This window comes from Denticeps clupeoides, chromosome 12 (assembly GCF_900700375.1).
Source record: "Denticeps clupeoides chromosome 12, fDenClu1.1, whole genome shotgun sequence".
Taxonomy (NCBI): domain Eukaryota; kingdom Metazoa; phylum Chordata; class Actinopteri; order Clupeiformes; family Denticipitidae; genus Denticeps; species Denticeps clupeoides.
The window spans coordinates 20,868,816-20,889,195 of record NC_041718.1 but is presented as its reverse complement, the minus strand read 5'-3'; the positions used below and the strand labels follow the sequence as shown (position 1 = coordinate 20,889,195).

Genomic DNA, 20,380 nt, shown 5'->3' with positions numbered 1-20,380 from the left:
GGTGGTGGTGAACTATGAACCAGAAGACCCGGGTTCAAACCCCACTTACTACCATCGTGTCCCTGAGCAGGACACTTAACCCTGAGTGTCTCCAGGGGGGGACTGTCCCTGTAACTACTGACTGTAAGTCGCTCTGGATAAGGGCATCTGGTAAACGCTGTAAATGTAAATGACTGGGCGTGGTTTAAAGGGTCTACTGTACCGAATTCGTCCTCAGACGAAATGGAAATTGGGCGGTCTGAAGCGAAGTGAATCAGGCGGGCTTTATGCGTAGTCTAGCGCGCGAGGAAGCGGATCCGTAATCGGACGGTTGTGGGTTCGAATCCCAGACTGGCACTGAGGTCCCCTCAGCGTCCCGACACACTGCGCTCGCAGATTCCAAATGAACTGATATGAACTTGATTTCATCGCATCGTTTGATTTCAGCAAAGAAAAAGCGCAAAAACATACACAAAAGACGCATGGGAAGGGCAGCTGGCTTCCCTTATGCTTCTTTTGTGTATGTTTCTTTGCTCATAAAACGAAATATTTGAGATAAAATACAACTGCGTTTCTAAGTGCATCAAACTGTGACGCCCAAGGGCCCAAAAAGGTGTCCCCTCAAGTTCCACATGGCAATTAATTACGAAGGACTCCTACATGATCACGAGCACATGATGGGTGTCCCCGTACCCCTGGGGACATCCGCGGGGGGCCCCGCCAGCGGAGAAAATACCAGAATAAGATAAAGATAAAGTGAAGTGATTGCAATACACGGCAGCACAGCACACGGTGACACAGTGAAACGTGTCCTCTGTATTTAACCATCACCCTTGGTGAGCAGTGGGCAGCCATGACAGGCGCCCGGGGAGCAGTGTGTGGGGACGGTGCTTTGCTCGGTGGCACCTCAGTGGCACCTTGGCGGATCGGGACTCGAACCGGCAACCTTCTGACTACGGGGGGCACTTCCTTAACCGCTAGGCCACCAGTGGCCCTAGAAGGTGGCGTTAATATCAGGTACGTCCGGGCGAGCGCATAGCGCCCTTCAAACATCCACAGCCTCACAGCAACCGATCTCCACTCCGACCAGAGGATGCGAAAGCTGCCGTTGCCATGGAAACGTCATCGCTTTCAAGCCAGAGACCGGGGTCTCTTCAAGGCCGCACCGTCTCCCGGAGACCACTTGTGCGCTTTTTCTTGGCTTGGTGTGGGGACCACGGACGGGGCAGGATTAGTTCCTACTCAGGCGGAGCTCTGCGCCCCGATGGTGGTAAATGCAAACAGGGACAGGACAGATAAACGTCACAGGTGTGGACATACCTGCATCTCCAGTTCGCTGCAGCACAACACGTTTTATTTATACGGGACACAAACGCCCCAGATTTCAAACATTTAGAAGGGTGGTAGTGGCCTAGTGGGGTAACACACTCGCCTATGAACCAGAAGACCCGGGTTCGAATCCCACTTACTACCATTGTGTCCCTGAACAAGACACTTAACCCTGAGTGTCTCCAGGGGGGGACTGTCCCTGTTACTACTGACTGTTAGACGTCTGGTAAATGTAAATGTAAACATTGATGGGACATTGATTGACCTGCAGCGAGAACGTTCCAGAAGTTCCTCGCTTTCATTAAAAACAATGACATGATGTGTGTAGGGAAATGACTGAAATACAGTATTATTACTGTATTATTATCATTATTCCTTCTTCTCCCACGTGAACACTACAGACACTTTCACTGTTGATTCATCAGTATTTTTTTACTCGTTTTACTCGTGAAGTCCATTTACTGAGCAGTTTAACCATCAACTTCACAAAGTGTTACTGCTACGCTTCAAGCCGGTTCATCACCGTGCAACATCTGCCATTTCTCCGCCAAATGTTCTACACAGGAGATAAAATAGACGTGCATGCACCTGCCCAACATGTCTGGGGCGCTGCATGTTAACTGCAGGTCCACTCGTGGTTTAACGTCTGGTGCAACACGTGCCATCTCTGGTGGGGTTTTACGCACGATTACGCAGCGGAACCGGGAGAGATGGGCGAGTGGCGCACGGAGCTGGAGGGTCCCTACCTCGGATCGCGGCGGCGGCGGCGGTCCCCGGTCCTTTGTCTGAGGAGGCCGGCGTGGGCTCGTCCCCCTCGAACAGCTGGTTGACTTCGCCCTGGACGCCGTCGCTCCCGGAGGAGCTGGTCACCGTGAACCGCTGGCTCATGGTGTCGGGCGCGGCCGGAGGGATTCGGGTGGCAGGACGCCGAGGCTCCGTCCACATGCAGGGTGACGCGCCGGCTGTCGCCTGATGTGACAGTCTGGGTCGCGGTCGGCGCATCAACCGGTGTGCGGCGCGTCGGGCGGCGCGTCTGGGTCCTAACGCCGGGCGGCGCGGAACCGGTTTAGATATCAACTCAAAGTCAAATTTTAATTTGTCACATTCACAGTCATACACGGTATGATATGCAGTGAAATGCTTTAGCGACTACTGCAGACCACAGTATTGCAAATATTGCAAGTAAACAGTGAACCAATATGCAAATATTGCAAACATAACCAAATATTACACTTTTATGTCTTTAACATAACATATGAGTAACAGGTAGGGTGAAGGTGTGCAAATCAATGTGTAAAGATAAAAAAATTTGATTTTGTGCAAAGGCTAAAAGAGCAGAGATTTTGTGCAAATTGATTTTATTCAAAGTGATTTTGTGCAAAGAGTCCAGAGTGATTGAAGGTGAAAGTGCTGGAGTGTATTGGAGTTCTATGTAGTGTTGATGTTGAGAGCTTGGACAGCCTGCGGGAAGAAGCTCCTCCTCATTCTCTCTGTGATGGACTTCAGGGATCTGAAGCGTTTCCCTGATCGCAGCAGAGAGAAAAGTCCATTGTCGGGGTGGGTGAGGTCCTTCACTATCTTCCTGGCCCTGGTCCAGCACCGTTTGCTGTAGATGGATTGAAGGTCAGGGAACTTGGCACAGATGATTCGTTTGGCTGATGGAACCACCCTCTGTAGGGCTCACCTGTCCTGCATGGTCCTGAACCAGGTCGAGATGTTTCCCGTCAGGAAGTTTAGGCAGTCTAAAGTCCCTCAGGCGTCTGAGGTGGTAGAGACGCTGCCGGGCCTTTTTCACCACTGTGTTAATGTGACAGGACCATGACAGGTCCTGCTTGATGTTAACACCGAGGTAACGGAAGCTGTCCACTGTCTCCACTGGGCTCCTGTTGATGACAGGGGTCTGGTAGGTCCTCTCCTGCTTTGTACTGAAGTCCACTATTAACTCCTTTGTCTTGCTGACGTTCAGGGGAAGATTGTTCCTCTGGCACCAGTTCACCAGATTTCCAACCTCCTCCAGGTAGGCAGTCTCGTCGTTGTCAGAGATCAGGCCCACCACGACGGTGTCGTCAGCAAACTTGATGATGGTGGTGGAGTTAGTAGTGGCTGTACAGTCGTATGTGTACAGGGAGTACAGCAGGGGCTCAAAACACAGCCCTGGGGGGCTCCAGTGCTGAGGGTGATGGAGGCTGAGACATATCCGATACTCATCTCGGCAGAGCAACATTTACAGACATTTCTTTAAAAAAAAATTCCTGTTATTGTTTGTCTATAAAAGTCTCATAACAATGAATAATAATAATAATAATAATAACGGCATTCAACATCGTTAATTGAATTTTTAGAAATTAGTAGTTCCCACTGTATTAATGTGCCGCAGCGGAGAACTACTTTACTTGGCAGAATTTTTCATTTTGTCTGATCACATTTTAAATATGCGAGCGATGTAATTGCGTTGTAGCCGTTTTTATTATGATAAGTTGCACACTGCTGTCTAGTCATGACATATAAAGTAGGTGGTTACTAGAAGACAAGAGTCTGTGCTTCAGTTAGAGGTGTTAAAAATTAGTATAATCTGCAATTCAGTTTTTCTAGTAGTTCATGAACTTTGAACAACAACAAAAAAAAAGACAAAAGCATTACTATCACTGCAAATGTGCGGCAAAATATGAAGCTTCCTGCACTTTTATTTCACCTTTAATTTTATTTCTACATACCTGTCACATGGTCCTTCCCAAAGATCTGTGGGAGGATGAGGCGGGGCACACCTCTTCCTCACCCAGTTCGTCTGTGACCTTGAGGAGTGAGGTGGGTGGAATTGATGCTTTTATTTGTGCATTTCACGTGTAGTTTAAATGTAAATTTAGTAAATAATGTTAGTAATGTTTTGTTGAGTGGTTAGTTTGGCCTAGGCTGACCAGGTGTAGTATGTGCTGTGTGTGTAATGTGTTTAATGGCGTCCTTTTGTACAGTGATTGGAGCAGGGGAGTTGGCCAGAGCCTGATGGTTTTATTTTTTTATTATTTGTGACCAGAATGTATGTTTTACTTCATAGTTTTCCGTTTTTTTTTGCAGTTAGGCATTAAGTGTGGCTCGGGCCCTAACTTGTTACCCCGCGGGGAGTGAGTGAACGGAGCAGGAAAGTTCGCCAGAGGCTCGTTGTCCTGAATTTCCGTGCCATAACGAAGCAGGTTGAAGGGGTTAACAAATAAGACTGGAAACATGCAACCAAAGAGTAAGTCTCTTTCGGCTTTAAGCTTTAGGTCTAAAGGAAATAAATCTATTGTTTGAACTTTCCTCTTGCTGTCATTTCCCCGACAGTGCACGCGGTGATCAGGCGGTACAGGTCCTCCGACCGGGACCCCGTCCGGAGGCTTTTTGTAGACGTGCACCACGAGCACATCAAGCCAGCCTTCACCAGAGCCATGAGCATGCCCCTGCACATCACGGCGACCGTGCTTCTGGCCGGGGTCGGCTATGCGGCTGCACTACTGGCCCCCGCTGCCTGGGTGGGGATGGTGTACTGCTGCTGCCGTGAGTATTATGCCGGGTACGTCAGAGAGAAGTTGCAGACGGACATGAAGGACATACAGAAAAGTTTCCTCAGCTCTCCAGACAGCTGCTTCTGGGTGGCGGAGGCTCGGGTGAACGGGAGGTCAGAGGTCATGGGAATGGTGGCAGTGGAGGCCAAGAGGGAGGCCGGCGGGGAGAGGTGCGGAGAATTGTTTCGGATGAACGTGTCGCCGGCAGCCCGCCGGACCGGGCTCGGGTCGCGGCTCACCCAGACGGCCATCGACTTCTGTAAGGAACGCGGGTTCTCAAAGGTCGTCCTGCAAACGAGTTCTACGCAGGAAGCCGCTGTGGCTTTGTACCGTAAAACCGGCTTCACCGTCACGGATGTGTACTATGTGGTATGGTTTGGAAAAATTATTGGAGTGACTAGAATATGTATGGAGCACGAATTATAATATTGTTAACTGAACTGTCACAATTTGAAACAAAACTTTCATGAAATACATTTATGGTCACCATTTTGGAATTTTAAAACAACACAAATTTACATTTACAGTATTTACCAGACGCCCTTATGAAGGCGACTTACAATCAGTAGTTACAGGGACAGTCCCCCCCTGGACACACTCAGGGTTAAGTGTCTTGCTCAGGGAGACGATGGTAGTAAGTGGGATTTGAACCTGGGTCTTCTGGTTCATAGGCGAGTGTCCTACACTGTAGCTGGACTACTACAATCTGCACTAGGCTACTACCACCTCAATAGAAAATCTGAATAAAATACATTTAAAAAAGCAAATCTTACTTTTAACATATTAATTACATAATAATAACACAATAACGTAATAATTAGCACGTTAAACTCCTCTGGTTGCTTGGCAAAGCATGAAGAAAATGACCTCCGCGCATTAATACACAATATGACTTGGATTGCTGTGACAGGTTGATGTGTAATGTCACTCAAGCCATTAGGTTTCTAAACCAGAGCTATTTGTTTTCAAAAATTGACTATAAATATATGGATATATGCTTCAAATGAAAGCATCAAATTGTTACGAGTTCATTGCAGCATTGTTGTAGTTATTTGAAGAGATATTTGTTAAACTTGCATAAGACACAGTTTGAAGATGGAATTGGAGAAAGAGTGCGCTGTTCTACTATAGACGTGCCGATGAATAACGAGGTTGAGATGGCCGAAGTGTTCTGACACGTCGTCATTCAGTAACCAAGATAAACTGGTAAATCAAGACTTCTCGTGGTGTCTCAGTAATTTTTTGTTGCGTCCCCATGCATGTGTCTTGAACTTTGCACAAAAATAAACCAAGCTGTTGATTCATTCTGAAGGCTAAGGGTTATGCTGTATACATCTTCTGTACAACATTTTCTAAAAATCTGTTAAATATTCATGGCCCTCCAACAGCTAGAGCAGAAATGGAATAAAAGTGGTGACCAATGGTACATGGAAGTTGGACTGTCCAACCAGTGTCCAACAAACATGACATAACAATATCTCTAATAAACCCATATAAATTTGGTCAAGAGGACATTAACTGAACCCCTGGACACAAAGCTGAGCCAACACCCCCCCATCTGAACTATGGCTCAACCGTTTCAGCTTTCTGGCTGCGTAGGAAGACGAACTGCCGTAACTTTTTCCACCGGAGGGCCAGCAAAGTGAAAGAAACCCGCTGCCCGTCACATTACCTCACAAAATGACCAGGCTGTTGACACTGTCGACACCCTCCTAGGCCCCCACGAGGTGGCCGATTATTAAAGGAACGGGTCTGCGGGGAGGCCACAGTGTGGCCGGGCTGGCCGAGCTGCTCCTGCGGTTTCTTCAAAGGTTCTTCGAATTCACCCAATTCAGTTACCTGTTGAGGACGAGCACCGCCATGGACACCACACTGCAAACCATGAGCGGATGGGAGGGAATAACTACGCCCCTTGCTGCACCCGGCAGACCCTCACTTTCCCTCCTCACGCACTTCCATTAATGTAGCGGTTGGCTATAGGTAGGTTGTCTGTTTTTGGTGGAAACTCACACTTTTGTTCTCCATTCATGTCCCCTGAGAAGGACACCATCTGGAGACATTTTGGATGGGACTGAAGAGTGAATGTGGGGGTCAGGGTTCACCATCCCAGCATCACTTGCTCCAGTTGCCTGGGTGGACCTGCTCCACCATGTGTCATGAATGCTTACATAAGGTGATCAGCTTCGCACAGACATGAAGGACACACAGAGAATTTATTTATACACCTGCTTCTGGGTAACTGAGGTACTGGTAAATGAGAGGTCGGAGGTCATGGGTTATGGAGGACCCGAAGAATGGGCAGTAGTTCTGGGTGACCTCGTCACCATCACCATTGGACAGGGTTTGTCCAGATGTGAAATGGACCTTGCTGTCTATTTTACATCTTTACATCATGCTGTCTTTAAAAATCACATCCTTGGTGAATGCACAGCTTTATGTGAATAAAATTAGGATCTAACAAAAAAAATTATATTCATATATAAAAAAATGTTTTTTACACCTAAATAGTGTAAATCATGAACCGAATCCAGTTGCCTGGCAACACACTAATAAAAGCAACACGACTAAGTTTAGTGTTCTGCTTTGGTTAGAAAATATCTCTTTTATCACTTTTATTTTTTTACTGCGTTGAAAATAATGTTCTTTTGTTGTAAAGCATGAGATTGTTCGATCTTTCCTGATGCCAAGTAACGTTGCAGTCCAGCGTCTCCGCCACGGAGACGTCGTGACGTCAGCGCCACGTTCCGCGCCGCTCGTTGGCTCCGCCAGGTGGCGCTAAAGCTCCAGGGCGGAAGTCGGAGCGGGAGGACGCCTTGAGGCGTTATAACGCGCCGTTATTGAATGCCTGCCGGAATCTCAGGTTAATTTGTGAACTGCGCGCATGTGACTCCCGAGTGCGGCCCTCGACCTTCTGAACCGCCATAAACCGAACCGCGGAGATCCGCAAAAAGCGGAATCTGGAGAAGAATTTGTCGGTTCCGCGACTCGGCGCTTGCACGGCAGACAGTAAGTCGTGTTATTATTTTTTTGCGGGCTCCGACGTGCATGCATTTACTTTAACAGCATTTACAGCATTTATCCAGAGTAGTTAAAGGGACAGTCCCCCCCTGGAGACACTCAGGGTTAAGTGTCCTGCTCAGGGACACGATGGTAGTAAGTGGGGTTCGAACCTGGGTCTTCTGGTTCATAGGCGAGTGTGTTACCCCCACTAGGCTACTACCACCCTATACGTGCATGCATTTCCTTTTTGCATTTCCCCGACAGTGCACGCGGTGATCAGGCGGTACAGGTCCTCCGACCGGGACCCTGTCCGGAGGCTGTTTGTAGGTGGGATCCAGGAGCACATCAAGCCAGCCTTCACCAGAGCCATGAGCATGCCCCTGCACATCACGGCGACCGTGCTTCTGGCCGGGGTCGGCTATGCGTGGGGTGGGGGGTCCCTTCTCCCTGCACTACTGGCCCCCGCTGCCTGGGTGGGGATGGTGTACTGCTGCTGCCGTGAGTTTTTCGCCGGGTACGTCAGAGAGAGGCTGCAGACGGACATGAAGGACGTACAGAAAAGTTTCCTCAGCTCTCCAGACAGCTGCTTCTGGGTGGCGGAGGCTCGGGTGAACGGGAGGTCAGAGGTCATGGGAATGGTGGCAGTGGAGGCCAAGAGGGAGGCCGGCGGGGAGAGGTTCGGAGAATTGTTCCGGATGATCGTGTCGCCGGCAGCCCGCCGGACCGGGCTCGGGTCGCGGCTGACCCAGACGGCCATCGACTTCTGTAAGGAACGCGGGTTCTCAAAGGTCGTCCTGCACACGAGTTCTACGCAGGAAGCCGCTGTGGCTTTGTACCGTAAAACCGGCTTCGCCGTCACGGATGTGCACTATCCGGTGTGGATTGCAAAACTGATCGGAGTGACTGTCCTGAGGATGGAGCACGAGTTGTAATTGGTCATCCATTTAGTAAGACAGGTTAGAAATATATTCACATGCACATTTGAGAACTCTAGAAGCTGTGCGGCATTATAAATGTACTGTTATTATAATCTGAACATGACAGATTACAAACATTTTTATGTAATTCATTTTTTTAAAGATAAACTTGAACGTTTCAAGTTTCATGACAACTTTTTATTACTCATTCTGGCAATAGTACTGCATTTATCGATTTATGGACATTAACAAATAAGTCATTTGCATATCATTTACATATTTTCTTTTACTGTACTCATATAATAAACAACCGCATTCCTACTGCAAACTGTTTCTTTATGTCACACTTGCTTACACACCACATGCTTTAGTTTTATGCTATTGTCTCTGCTTGGGACAGTGCTAGAAGCACGGTGGCGTGCACCTTCTGGTAGATGGCGTCACCCTCCAGAGTCTGGAATTTGAAGAAGCCCTCTCCGGTATCGCACATGCTGATGGGAAGAAATTATTTACCAACCAGAAATGATCATTATTATGATAGAAACAATATTATTAATATTAACAATAATGTTACTGTTATACATAACATATGTATGTTATATATATAGAGCTGTGTGTGTGTGTGTATATATAATATATATATATTATACTGTTATATTTATTATACTGTTTATATATATATATATAACATTTTCAGATATATATAACAGGGGTGTTAGAAATTACTGATACAGCAATATATCGCAATATTTACGTGGTGATATTGTATTGATACAGGGATATCAATATAAAATATAGCGATATTTTTGTGTACAACTTTCGTCCACCAGGTGGTGCTGTCGAGCGTTTTCTGCATCGAGGTCTGCAGAGAAGACTACAACCTCCACTCCTGTAGATAGCACCGTACAGCTGGGTATTTTGAATTACTGCTTGTCCTTTGGCATCGTGAAACATGACAGACCGATCACATCATTTTGTACATCGGCTCTGTTTTTATACAATATATTGTCTGGAACCCACACAAGTGGCTCAGGTAGTGCAGCTCATCCAGGATGGTACGTCAATGCGAGCTGTGGCAAGAAGGTTTGCTGTGTCTGTCAGCGAAGTGTCCAGAGCATGGAGGTGCTACCAGGAGACAGGCCAGTACATCAGGAGACGTGGAGGAGGCAACCCAGCAGCAGGACCGCTACCTCCGCCTGGATGCAATCCGGCAGAGACCTCATGGCCTGCTCAAACGTCCAGAAACAGACTTCACGATCGAGGTGTGAGGGCCCGACATCTGAGACGTGTGAGATTCTGGAGACATTGTGGAGAACGTTCTGCTCCTCCAGCATGACCGGTTTGGCAGCGGGTCAGTAATGGTAATTTGTTTGGGGGGCTGCACAGCCCTCCATGTGCTTGCCAGAGGTACCGAGATGAGATCCTCAGACACCTCGTGAGACCACATGCTCTAGACCTCAGTGTGTCAGCAGTTCCTGCAAGACGAAGGCATTGATGCTATGGACTGGCCCGCCCGTTCCCCAGACCTGAATCCAACTGAGCACATCTGGGACATCATGTCTCGGTCCATCCACCAACGCCACTGTACAGCACAGACTGTCCAAGGGTTGGCGGACGCTTTAGTCCAGGTCTGAGAGGAGATCCCTCAGGAGACCATCCGCCACCTCATCAGGAGCGTGTCCAGGCGTTGTAGGGAGGTCACCCATGGAGGCCACACCCACTACTGAGCCTCATTTTGACTTGTTTTAAGGACATTACATCAAAGTTGGTTCAGTTTCCACTTCCACTCCAAATCAAGACCTCCATGGTTCGATCATTTTGATCATTTTTGTGTGATTTTGTTGTCAGCACAAGTATTTACTAAGAATATTTCATTCATTCAGATCTAGGACGTCTTATTTTTGTGTCCCCTTCATTTTTTGGCCGCTGCCTGTATCATACTGGAACTTATTTTGGCCCGTCTGGATTAGTAGTAGGCTGAGACGCCAACGTCAGGCGCAGACCGTCCTGTTAACGGGCTGCGTGCTATTCTTGGAGCATGCCTGTGTTATTATGACTGCAGCAGAAAACAGGCCGCATGAATAAAGTGGATGTTAATGTAGGACCAGAACCGCGGCCTTTCCGCTTAATTATTCTAATGGAACAGAAATCGATTGCGCAGCCGCACGAGCAAACGGACTCTCTCGTAATCCGACGGCCCTACGGGCTTTTCATACTAATGAGTTTGAGTGGCGGGCGCCGCTTACCGTCCAGCCTCGAAGGAGAACCAGGTCTGGTCCCCACCGTAGCGCCGGAGGGATCTCAGGGGCCACGAGGCAACTTTCAGATGAGGTCTGAGAGCGTCCCACAGAGAAATGGCCTCGAGGCCGATCTGCAGGATGCATTCTCCATGTGTCCCCAGGCCGCGGCAGGGCATCAGGAACACGTGGAACCGCTCTGAGGGGCGATGGCGATGACATGAGCAAGGTACTGTCACGTCACAAAATGCGCGTCATATAAAACTGCGTCATTACGTATTACATTTACAGCATTTACCAGACGCCCGTATCCAGAGGGACTTACAATCAGTAGTTACAGGGACAGTCTCCCTGGAGACACTCAGGGTTAAGTGTCCTGCTCAGGGACACAATGGTAGTAAGTGGGGTTTGAACCTGGGTCCTCTGGTTTATAGGCGAGTGCATTACCCACTAGGCTACTACCACCAAAAAAATGTTTGAGGACACAAGATTACCGCACTGTTGCTTCGGGCCCCCAGACTGAAGGTCTCCACACGTAAAAATCTTCATTCGGTTCTGAACACATTCTCTGTACAGAGCCCTGTACCAATCCGCCGCGTCGGTTTCTGGATCGATTAAGCACAACGCGGGACAAATCAGGACAGTGAAGTCCTGTGCATCCAGTTCTCATTGGAATGAGTTACTTTGGCTTTCGCCTCGGCTACGTACCGCACTCAAAGTTCAAGGTCATTGCGGTGACGTCCCTGAAGGTCAAAGTCAAGCCGTGCTTCCGTTTCTGCTTCGGAGGTCGAGCTATGTTCTTCACGTGCGTTAGATCCGTCACCTACAGCAGCAAGTATCAGACGTACGTTTTGACAGGGATAGAAGATGAACTTTTTAAAACGGGATCTGGCGCGACTTGCCTTGTGGAGGGAATGGAAACTGGCCGCTCTTTCGTTGGGGAATCTTTCCAGTCTGCAGGGCCCTTTGCTGGATGCTTTCTTCAACACCAGCCAGCATCTCTGATACGTCTACAAGATTCAGGCAGAGGCTCATTCAATCGTTCTTATTAAAACCGCGTCTGAATATGCACGATTAGACCGAAAGCTCGTCCTAATGGAACTGACACGGAACGGATGCTGAACATAGAACGAGGACACAATCAGGCCACATTTAATACAACATAGAAGGTATCCGCACCAGGTGGAACCGGACGTGCAGTGCAGTGCAGACGCCGCTCTATTAGAAGAATATATTCAAGTTGCACTGTTACTAATGATTATCTGATATGCCAAATTACCAACTTTTAGAATTAGATTTAGACTTATACAGGTAAATTACAGCCATTAAACGGTGGGGAAATACAGACACCATCTAACAGCATCATGAATTTGTGGGGATCAAGTAATGATTGACACATTTTCATTGTAGATTAATTATTAACACTGTCATAAACAGAGCGAAACTCTGCTTACGTAGCCGTAGACATTTAACCTGCATACGCCCACAGTATTAAATGCTTCCCCTGGTTTACACATTAATTAGCACGGTTCCGTCCCAGTCTGTAGATCAGCTAGACCTCCATGCACACTCACACACGCACACACACACACACACACACACACACACACACACCAGATGTTGACTGAAGGACAGACTTGCCCAAAAGTGCCTGTTGCGAATCATCACATATCCTTGCTTAATGACATCATTAAAGTCGGCGTCCATCCCTGAGCGTGCGGATGCTGGGCTGATGTCCGCTCGCACGCTGCGGCTCCCTCTGTCCCCCTCTGTCCCCGCTACAGAGTCCCTTGGGGTTTTATTTTACAATAGAAAGACGTGTAATCCAGACGAGCGTGTATTTTCAGACGGGCATCACACCAGGGTATTTGGGAGGAGCGAGTCTTCCGCCACGGGAAGGAGCCCGTCCAGGGAATGTGTCCGCCCTTCAAAATAAGGCGTCTGCTTCATGCCACATATTCGTCCATCAGTTCGTTGTATTTCTGGATTGGCTTGGATTCTAACGGCAAATACGGCGTGCAAATAAAACCCCCCCCCCCATATCTGCACCACCTTCCTGTCGGGACCGTTCACACTCTCACCGGCTCCAGGCTTCCATTTTCGGCCCCGGCGGCCGCGGGCCCCGATTGGAGCAGGCACCCGGCGGCCCGGGCCAATTAAAGATGTGGTAACGATGTGCCGTCCCGGGCCCGGCCAGCATCAGCTTAGCCCGAGAACATTTTCCTGCCGAACTGCCGCCGTTCCCGGTCACGCCGGGGCCGGAGCGCGAATGACACTCATGCCGCCTAACAGCTGGACGCTGAAAATAACGGACCACCGGCTCCAATATATTTTCAGACCGGAGCGCGAAAAGTCCGGCACTCATTAAACCCCCATAATCCCTTTTCTTCCAGCACAAATCTGTTTGCTTGTTCCAGTCAGTATGAATTTGCCTTCACATTGCGCCAATATTGACTCATTCCAATTGTTTTGGGTGGAATACAAACAGCGATGAGGGGTGAGTGACACCCTGGAGCGGGGCCAAGGCAAAGAGACGTTGAGAAACGCGGGTTAAAGTTGCGGCGGCCCGCGTTATATCACTTGGCAGGCCTTCTGTGTGGCTTCGCTCAAAGCATCGGGTTCACGCGTTGTGAAATTCCAGAATGTGATGACATTAATGAAACTGTGTCACATCAACATCAGCTGACACCCACCCGGGACAACATTCGAAGTCGCTGAACTTGTGGCTACCGGGTAAACAGAATCTCATCATAAAAGCCCCGGCGGGTGCCGCAAGGCGCTAAACACACATCGGACAGACAAAGAAGGGCCGAGCTCGATTTAACATGAAGCGCTAACTTTTAATGTAACATGAACAATTTTTAACAATGTTTAACCTAAAGGTCGACTGGTAGGAGCAAAATCTGATATTCACTACGCACCATCCAGTTTCTTGTTTTGTTTTATTTATACAATTTTATAAATAATACAAATATAATAGTACAAATTTATACAATAAAGCATTTGTCTAATGGACAAAAGGGGTTTTATTGGTGTAATAATAGTCTGATAAAAAGCATATAAAAAATAATTTGTGACGTGATGTTCTGTGAAGCTCTCTTTTTTATTTCTTTTTTCCATTTCAGTCACATATGCTGCTTAATTAGCATATAGAAACACAACATTGGAACTGTATGAATAACTGCTACGAACGCTCCGATAATTCATGATGAAAATCCTGTTGTTTTTATGACCTTGATCTGCACGGTTGCACAATGAACTTTGGAACTTTCATTAGAAACGTTTTATTCTTTTTTTTTTATAGTTGACATGATGCATGGATGATATTATTAACCACACAAGTTGCAAATGAAAAATATTTATTGTCATATGTAATACATATAAATATATACTTTCAAAAGTGATATGTTACATCAAAAGGAATATGTTACATTTCTCCGTACATTTAAAAGGCTGTTTTAGTGTCATTTCATAGTGAATATAAGTTACATACATATTCATATATACTGTACATAGGCACATTATATGTAGACATAAATACTGAAATGAAAGGTTATTTTACAAATTAGCAATCAGACCATCAATGTGTAGGAATCATGCAGCTTGTGACATTGTGATCAACTAAATCGGTGATTTGTGGTTATATTGATTAAAATCATTATGTGTTGGTGGTTCTGAGGTATGTATACGAAGAGAAAATAGCAGCAGGATCTTCAGGCACTTCTCACCCACGTCACAGGACTCATGTGCACTGAGCAGAAAAGCAGAAGAAACGTTAGTCTTTACTCTTTACGACAGTACCCCAAACCCTTCATTCCTTATATAGAATATGATACAATGCATATCTCCCAATATATGTTCATTATTTAATGTTTAATGATTACTGCTACAATTTATTCTGCATTAAATCTTGAATATGGTGAATATGAAGATGATTGTACCTCATCGGCGGGTGAAAGCCACAGGAAGCTCACGACTCGGAACCAGGGTTCCAGAGTGGATAGCGTCGACTGGATCACTGTCGGTAGCCCGGATCTCATAATCCCGAACCAGCTGGAAAATGGAGTAAAAAGAGAGACAGAGAGAGACATGGTTGGTTCGGTAAAAGCGACTGGGCTCTAGGTTTACTCAAGGCCAGCACCTGGCTCGGGCCAAGGCTGCTCTTACCCAACACAAGGCCAGCTGCAGCTGAAGTTCTGCCAGGCGGCGGCCGATGCACATCCTCTTCCCGATGCCAAACGGCACGTGGCTGAACGGCCTGATCAAACTCTTCTCCTCCAGCCAGCGCTCGGGCTTGAACTGTTTGCCGTGGTCGAAGTATTCCTCGTTGGCTCCCAGCGCCTGGCTGTTTATCATCAGCACCGTCTGCGGAGGAAGGGGTTCGCCCGGCGTTAGAAACTCGGCCTCTCGGGGGCAGCAGAGTAAGCCGGCGGGAAACCTTACTTACTCCTTTGGGCAGATTATAGTCCCCCAGCACAGTGTCTTTGTCCAGAGTTCGGCTGGTGAATGGCACAGAGGGTGATATCCTGTAAACAGGGGGAAACAATGAGCCTTGTGCTGTGCGCGGGAACTCCTTGAACGTACGGTAGAGTGTGTAAGCCCTTAGGAATGAGGGACGTTATTATTGCCTTCCAGTCAAAGGCAGATAATCCCATGAAAACAGTGTAAACATTCCCAGCGCATGCCTTAGAATTATCCTCGGTCAACGTCTCCAACCTTTTCTTTGTGTCTGAATGGGTGATTGTTTTAGGGCTGCCCAGCCATGGCCGCTGGGGGGTAACTGGCTGTGGAATGCCCCTTGATCTCAGGGTTTTACCCTGGTTCAGACGGGGCCATATTAGGCGGTAAACAAGGCCGTACCTCATGGACTCCTTGAGGCAGGCTTTGAGGTAGGGCATGCTCTTGATGTGCTCAGCGCTGGGAGCGTGGCCCGCGGGCACCACCGTCCGGATCTCTTTGAGCAGCTTCTCTTGGGCGCGGGGGTTACGTGAGAGGTTGAATATAGCCCACAGCATGCTGTTGGCGGTCTGTCGTGTAGGTGAAAGGTGCGAGAGTTAGGTGAATTCACACTCAGTAATGACCCTCTACTTTGGACTGGTACCGACCGTCTCCACGCCCCCGATCTGGAGCTCGGTTATGGCGGCATAGAGCTCCTTCTTGGTCAGGTGACTGCGGTGGTAGATGTCACAGAGGAAGTCGTCGTCCTTGTCTTTGTCCAGTTTCTTGTCTATGTAGGTTTTGGCTGTATGAACAAGACAGGGTTTAAGTCTACGTTTATCCGTGACTTCCTGTGCGTATAATGCATTTTTACCTACAGCAAGGCACCTAAAGCGTTGCATTATGGGATCTGTAGTTTGTGTGTCATCAGTGCTTCATATCGCTGGGCCGTAATAATCGATCTTTAAATTAAATGATCTTGCGAGTTTGACACCCATGTGTTACGTCGTGCACCAATTGGCTGTAAAGGTACGTGATACGACCGCTCAGTATGTCTGCGTACGGAAGGTAAAATAATCGCACAATTGTACGTCTGGCACCACGTGTTACGTCGGGTTACGTCTATAAAAGCCACCGCGCATAAACAATATGTCTGCGCAGCCATATGAAGACGGAGATCTGTACCATGTCGTGCTAATGAAATAAATTAGCCATCAAATGGAGGCGTAAAATTACATTGTGCAATATGGGGTATAATTGAGCGCACAGCGGCTAAAATGATGGTACAGATACCATAACATTTACAGTATTTACCAGACGCCCTTATCCAGATCGACTTAACAATCAGTAGTTACAGGGACAGTCCGCCCCTGGAGACACTCAGGGTTAAGTGTCTTGCTCAGGGACACGATGGTAGTAAGTGGGGTTTGAACCTGGGTCTTCTGGTTCATAGGCTAGTGTGTTACCCACTAGGCTACTACCACCGAAATACGACAATGATCGTACGTCTAGCAAGAGTAAAGACTGCAGCGAAGCGCCGGACATGGCCGCTACTACAGACATTTGGCCGGGACAGACGCAGCAGCAGCAGCAGCAAGACGTGCTAACCCGCGGGTTCAACCAGTTTACTACGAGCGACGCACCCGGCGAGATCTCGCGAGATCCCCCATGCGAGCGACGCACCCGGCGAGATCTCGCGAGATCTCAGCGGGGCGACGAGCCGCTTATTTACCTGTGCTGAATATGCGGTCCCACGCCGCCGTGTGGTCCTGCCACGTTCTGGTGTTGAGAACCTTGTGAAGCTCCACCGGCGTCACCATCATTTTACCGAACGTGCTCATCATCTGCGGACCGAAAAGTGGGTTTACAACGACGACTGTTGCAGTAAACTGACCAATCAGCCTAAAATAAGGGTTCAGCGCGTAAATAAATCTGACCAATCAACGCGCAGCAAGAAACGCGCATAGGGCTCCGAGCAAGACATAATTAATTTATTAAATTCAAACATTAATTCCAATTATTTTATTTGTTTCCCATTTATTATTTTGTGTGATCTTTTTACATAATAATATTTCATTGAAAATAATATTTCATTGTATTACTTACTGTTTTGATTGCAGTAATAAAGTCCATCGCTTCTTTATTCACTTTCTCTTGTAGAAGTCCGAATCTCTTGTCGTAGAGAACGAAGCAAATGGCTACAATCGATAATATTGTATTGTAATAATCGTTAAAATAATAATGATTACGTTTTTTTGTATATACTGTATATGCTTACTTTCAAAAGACCACTTGTTCAACTCAAAGTACAAGTCATTGATCTGCCCGCTGTTGTTAACAGCTCCGATCCTCTCGATAAAGTCGAGCAGGACCTATAATTCGGAACAAATGAGTAGATTATTTTAAAAGAAGAAGAAGATCGATATCGCACCGCGATCGATTGGCGCAGAACTGACCTCATTGATTTTGCCATCAAGCTTCATCACCTCGCTCGGCTTCATCAGCTTCTGCTGGAATGCGCTCCGCATTCTCTGCCAGTCCCTGCCCTCCCTGGAAAGGTGCAGGAAAACGCGTCCGGTGAAGGCGACCATGGAGCAGCAGATTAAAAGCGGTTATAAATCGTATTTACAGAATGAGCAGCCCGTATGCCTCGTCCCGCAGGTCCCTGTAGGCTTTCCAGGGCTTGATCTCCAGCCGCTGCGGGTAGATGCTCTCTGCCCTGTACAGAGCTTCCAGGAGGCAGGGCGCCCCGATGTGGACCGACTCGAACGAGCCCAGCTTCATCCGGAAGATCTTGCCGAACTTCTTATGATAATCAATCTGGACGGAAAAATAAAAGAGAAAGAAATAGTTATGTTTCCGTCATAACGCATTACGATTGACGTTATTTTATGGTGAGCATGACGATGATGGTGATCTACCAGTGCCTCGTGCTGCCTCTTCAGCCCACCCTTCCGCAGCAGCTCGACCAGGCTCCCGACGACGGGCCAGCTGGTTGGACCTGGGATGGAGTCCAGGCTGTGGCCGTAGGGCGCAGCCTCCGCAGCATCCTTCGCCTCCAGCGCGCAGATGGAGGATGTTGGCTTGCAGTGCTGCAGCCCCACCGACTTCCTCTTCGCGAACTCGAGGATCCGCGGCGCCCTGCGGATCTGCGTCCTCATGGTCTCCTTCCCCAGAGCCGCGCAACGGCGGCCGCCATATATACCCGGCGCGGTGTTTATTCCCAGGGCGCACGGAACCAATCAGGAACCCGCGCTGCGCCCGCCATTCATTTATGGATCGCATGACCCCGCGTAGACCGAGGAAGCACCCTTCACCCCTCATAAATAAACACGGCCGAGGTGACGCGGTTCGCCACCCCCGGACTCCCGCCACTGGATGGCGCGTATTTCCTCCCCAGAGCAAACACGAGTGCTGCCACACTTCGCCAATCCGGGCAAATATTTGCCGGACGCACTCTCGCTCAACCCTGCACGCCCAGTCTTCTTTTCTTTTCCAAAAAAGGTAGATCCTGCAAGTAACCGGTGAGCATAATCACGGCTGTAGTGGTGCCGGTACCCTGGGCGAAGGTGTCAGGGTGCCCCCGGGCCTGGGGGTCGCTCACCTGTTAATCCCGGGTTTTACCGTCACTCGTGTCATCAAAGCGAGGGGCTAAAGCGGCCACACGAGTTCGTTCAGGCAGTTGACCGACTTCTCCTGGAGTGGAGAAGGTAACGCGGTATGGACATCGGTTGTATTTATGAAGTGGTGGTAAGACCGGACGTGGTGATAAGACCGGCCACTGATGACCGGGGCCGCCTAGATTATCCCGGTTCGAGCTCTCCGGCCGATAAAGGAGCCTATCTGCCTGAATGAAGGGCCATCAATGCCCTTGTCACGGGGTCTGCCAGCAAAGACACGCACCCCAAATCTCCCGCCTTCTTCATCTAGCGCTATTGATCCGCCACGAGTCTTTGGCAAACTTTTGATTCCGACCGGTGCATGAAATCAAAAACAAGATCTTACTCCAACAGGACTTCAACCCTGCTCTTCTAATGGGACTTTATTACATCATGGAGACCGGAGCAGTGAGGAGGAACTCGCTCTCGTATTGAAGTTAATTGCTAATGGCAGACATTGCACATAATAACGAAATTCTGTGCACATCTTTGGTGGCAAAACGGAACGGAAGTGTTGTCCCGGAAATGAAGATCCTTTCACTTAGGACTAAATCCTTAAAAAGAGAATCCTATTAATATACGTATGTGTGTGCGGTGACTAATCTGATGGTAAATCGGTTTTAAAACCAGGACCGATTGCAGCAAATGAAGAGGAATCTGGAATCTGAAGAGGAACCCCCCACCCCCCGTCTGGGAAGAAAAGTTGATGACTCAAGGCTGCCCTCGGCCTGACTGACGGGGCGGGGTTCACCGGGTTCAGCTATGACAGCTATGTGAAGGCTTCCCAACATCAAAGAGTGAAACGCGGATCACACGGAGTCGTTTTCACTCAGAGCCCTGTGCACATTGACACGTATTGACTCCGTTTTTTTTTTTTTTTTTTTTTTTTAAATCAGGCGCCCTGTTAATTAGCCGCGAACGCCCGGCCTGATCGGCCCACGTGCGTTGCCCCGGCGTTGCTCCAACGTTTCTCGGCACACTCGCTCAACGAGCAGGTACACCAGCGGTGCACCGGTTTTAATATATATCTTCTCCATGGCTGCCGCCGCCCAGGAAACCTCCACGAACTCGGTGAACTCGGTGAAGCTGTGGCCCCGTGTACGCGCTCGCGTACGTCCGCACCGTTTCAACTCCCTGTAGTTTCTATGCTGTAAACCTACGTTGCACAAAGCTGTGAGGCGCTGACGTGAAGGCGAAGGGAACGCTTTAGTACATTTAGTCTCCGGTTAGCGCATACAGTCGGCATACTCGCCTGCATTTTGCATACGTCATGTTTTTGAGCG

At 48.3% G+C, this 20,380-nt stretch overlaps 5 protein-coding genes across 9 annotated transcripts in view; 2 read left to right on the top strand and 3 right to left on the bottom strand.

Annotated features, from left to right (window-relative positions):
- The window catches only part of slc12a5a (solute carrier family 12 member 5a), a 97,869-nt gene extending 95,563 nt beyond the window's left edge, over positions 1–2,306 (bottom strand). The window contains exon 1 of one of the 3 annotated variants that reach the window (XM_028998919.1): positions 2,055–2,306. In XM_028998919.1, the coding sequence (XP_028854752.1) occupies positions 2,055–2,253 (199 nt within the window). In that variant the 5' untranslated portion in view covers positions 2,254–2,306. The remainder of the gene's footprint in view (positions 1–2,054) is intronic. The other 2 variants (XM_028998918.1, XM_028998920.1) reach the window with 2 other exon arrangements.
- A 1,540-nt stretch (positions 2,307–3,846) lies between these two features.
- On the top strand, positions 3,847–6,757 carry LOC114801144 (probable N-acetyltransferase CML1). The gene is made up of 3 exons (XM_028999138.1): positions 3,847–4,113; positions 4,381–4,540; positions 4,627–6,757. Exons 2-3 carry the CDS (start codon positions 4,528–4,530, stop codon positions 5,271–5,273), a joined length of 660 nt encoding a protein of 219 aa, XP_028854971.1. The 5' UTR covers positions 3,847–4,113; positions 4,381–4,527; the 3' UTR covers positions 5,274–6,757.
- A 754-nt stretch (positions 6,758–7,511) lies between these two features.
- On the top strand, positions 7,512–9,092 carry LOC114800616 (N-acetyltransferase family 8 member 3-like). The gene is made up of 2 exons (XM_028998228.1): positions 7,512–7,853; positions 8,112–9,092. Coding segments are annotated over exons 1-2 (669 nt in total). The 5' UTR covers positions 7,512–7,852; the 3' UTR covers positions 8,780–9,092.
- On the bottom strand, positions 8,948–13,383 carry LOC114800615 (docking protein 5-like). Of its 3 annotated transcripts, none has more exons than XM_028998225.1 (6): positions 12,616–13,333; positions 11,904–12,011; positions 11,710–11,824; positions 11,496–11,606; positions 11,011–11,200; positions 8,948–9,255 (listed from the first exon to the last, which is right to left on the bottom strand). In XM_028998225.1, exons 1-6 carry the CDS (start codon positions 12,706–12,708, stop codon positions 9,138–9,140), a joined length of 735 nt encoding a protein of 244 aa, XP_028854058.1. In that variant the 5' UTR covers positions 12,709–13,333; the 3' UTR covers positions 8,948–9,137. The 3 variants fall into 3 exon arrangements, with proteins under 3 accessions (XP_028854058.1, XP_028854059.1, XP_028854060.1); XM_028998226.1 differs by having other exon boundaries at positions 12,643–13,323; XM_028998227.1 differs by lacking the exon at positions 11,496–11,606 and having other exon boundaries at positions 12,616–13,383.
- A 960-nt stretch (positions 13,384–14,343) lies between these two features.
- cyp24a1 (cytochrome P450, family 24, subfamily A, polypeptide 1) lies at positions 14,344–18,730 on the bottom strand. The gene is made up of 12 exons (XM_028998642.1): positions 18,360–18,730; positions 18,068–18,258; positions 17,895–17,988; positions 17,717–17,810; positions 17,545–17,636; positions 17,171–17,282; positions 16,107–16,243; positions 15,862–16,028; positions 15,449–15,527; positions 15,169–15,366; positions 14,943–15,054; positions 14,344–14,752 (listed from the first exon to the last, which is right to left on the bottom strand). The coding sequence occupies exons 1-11, from the start codon at positions 18,597–18,599 to the stop codon at positions 14,944–14,946; spliced, it is 1,515 nt and encodes a 504-aa protein (XP_028854475.1). The 5' UTR covers positions 18,600–18,730; the 3' UTR covers positions 14,344–14,752; position 14,943.
- Between the last annotated feature and the right edge of the window lie 1,650 nt (positions 18,731–20,380).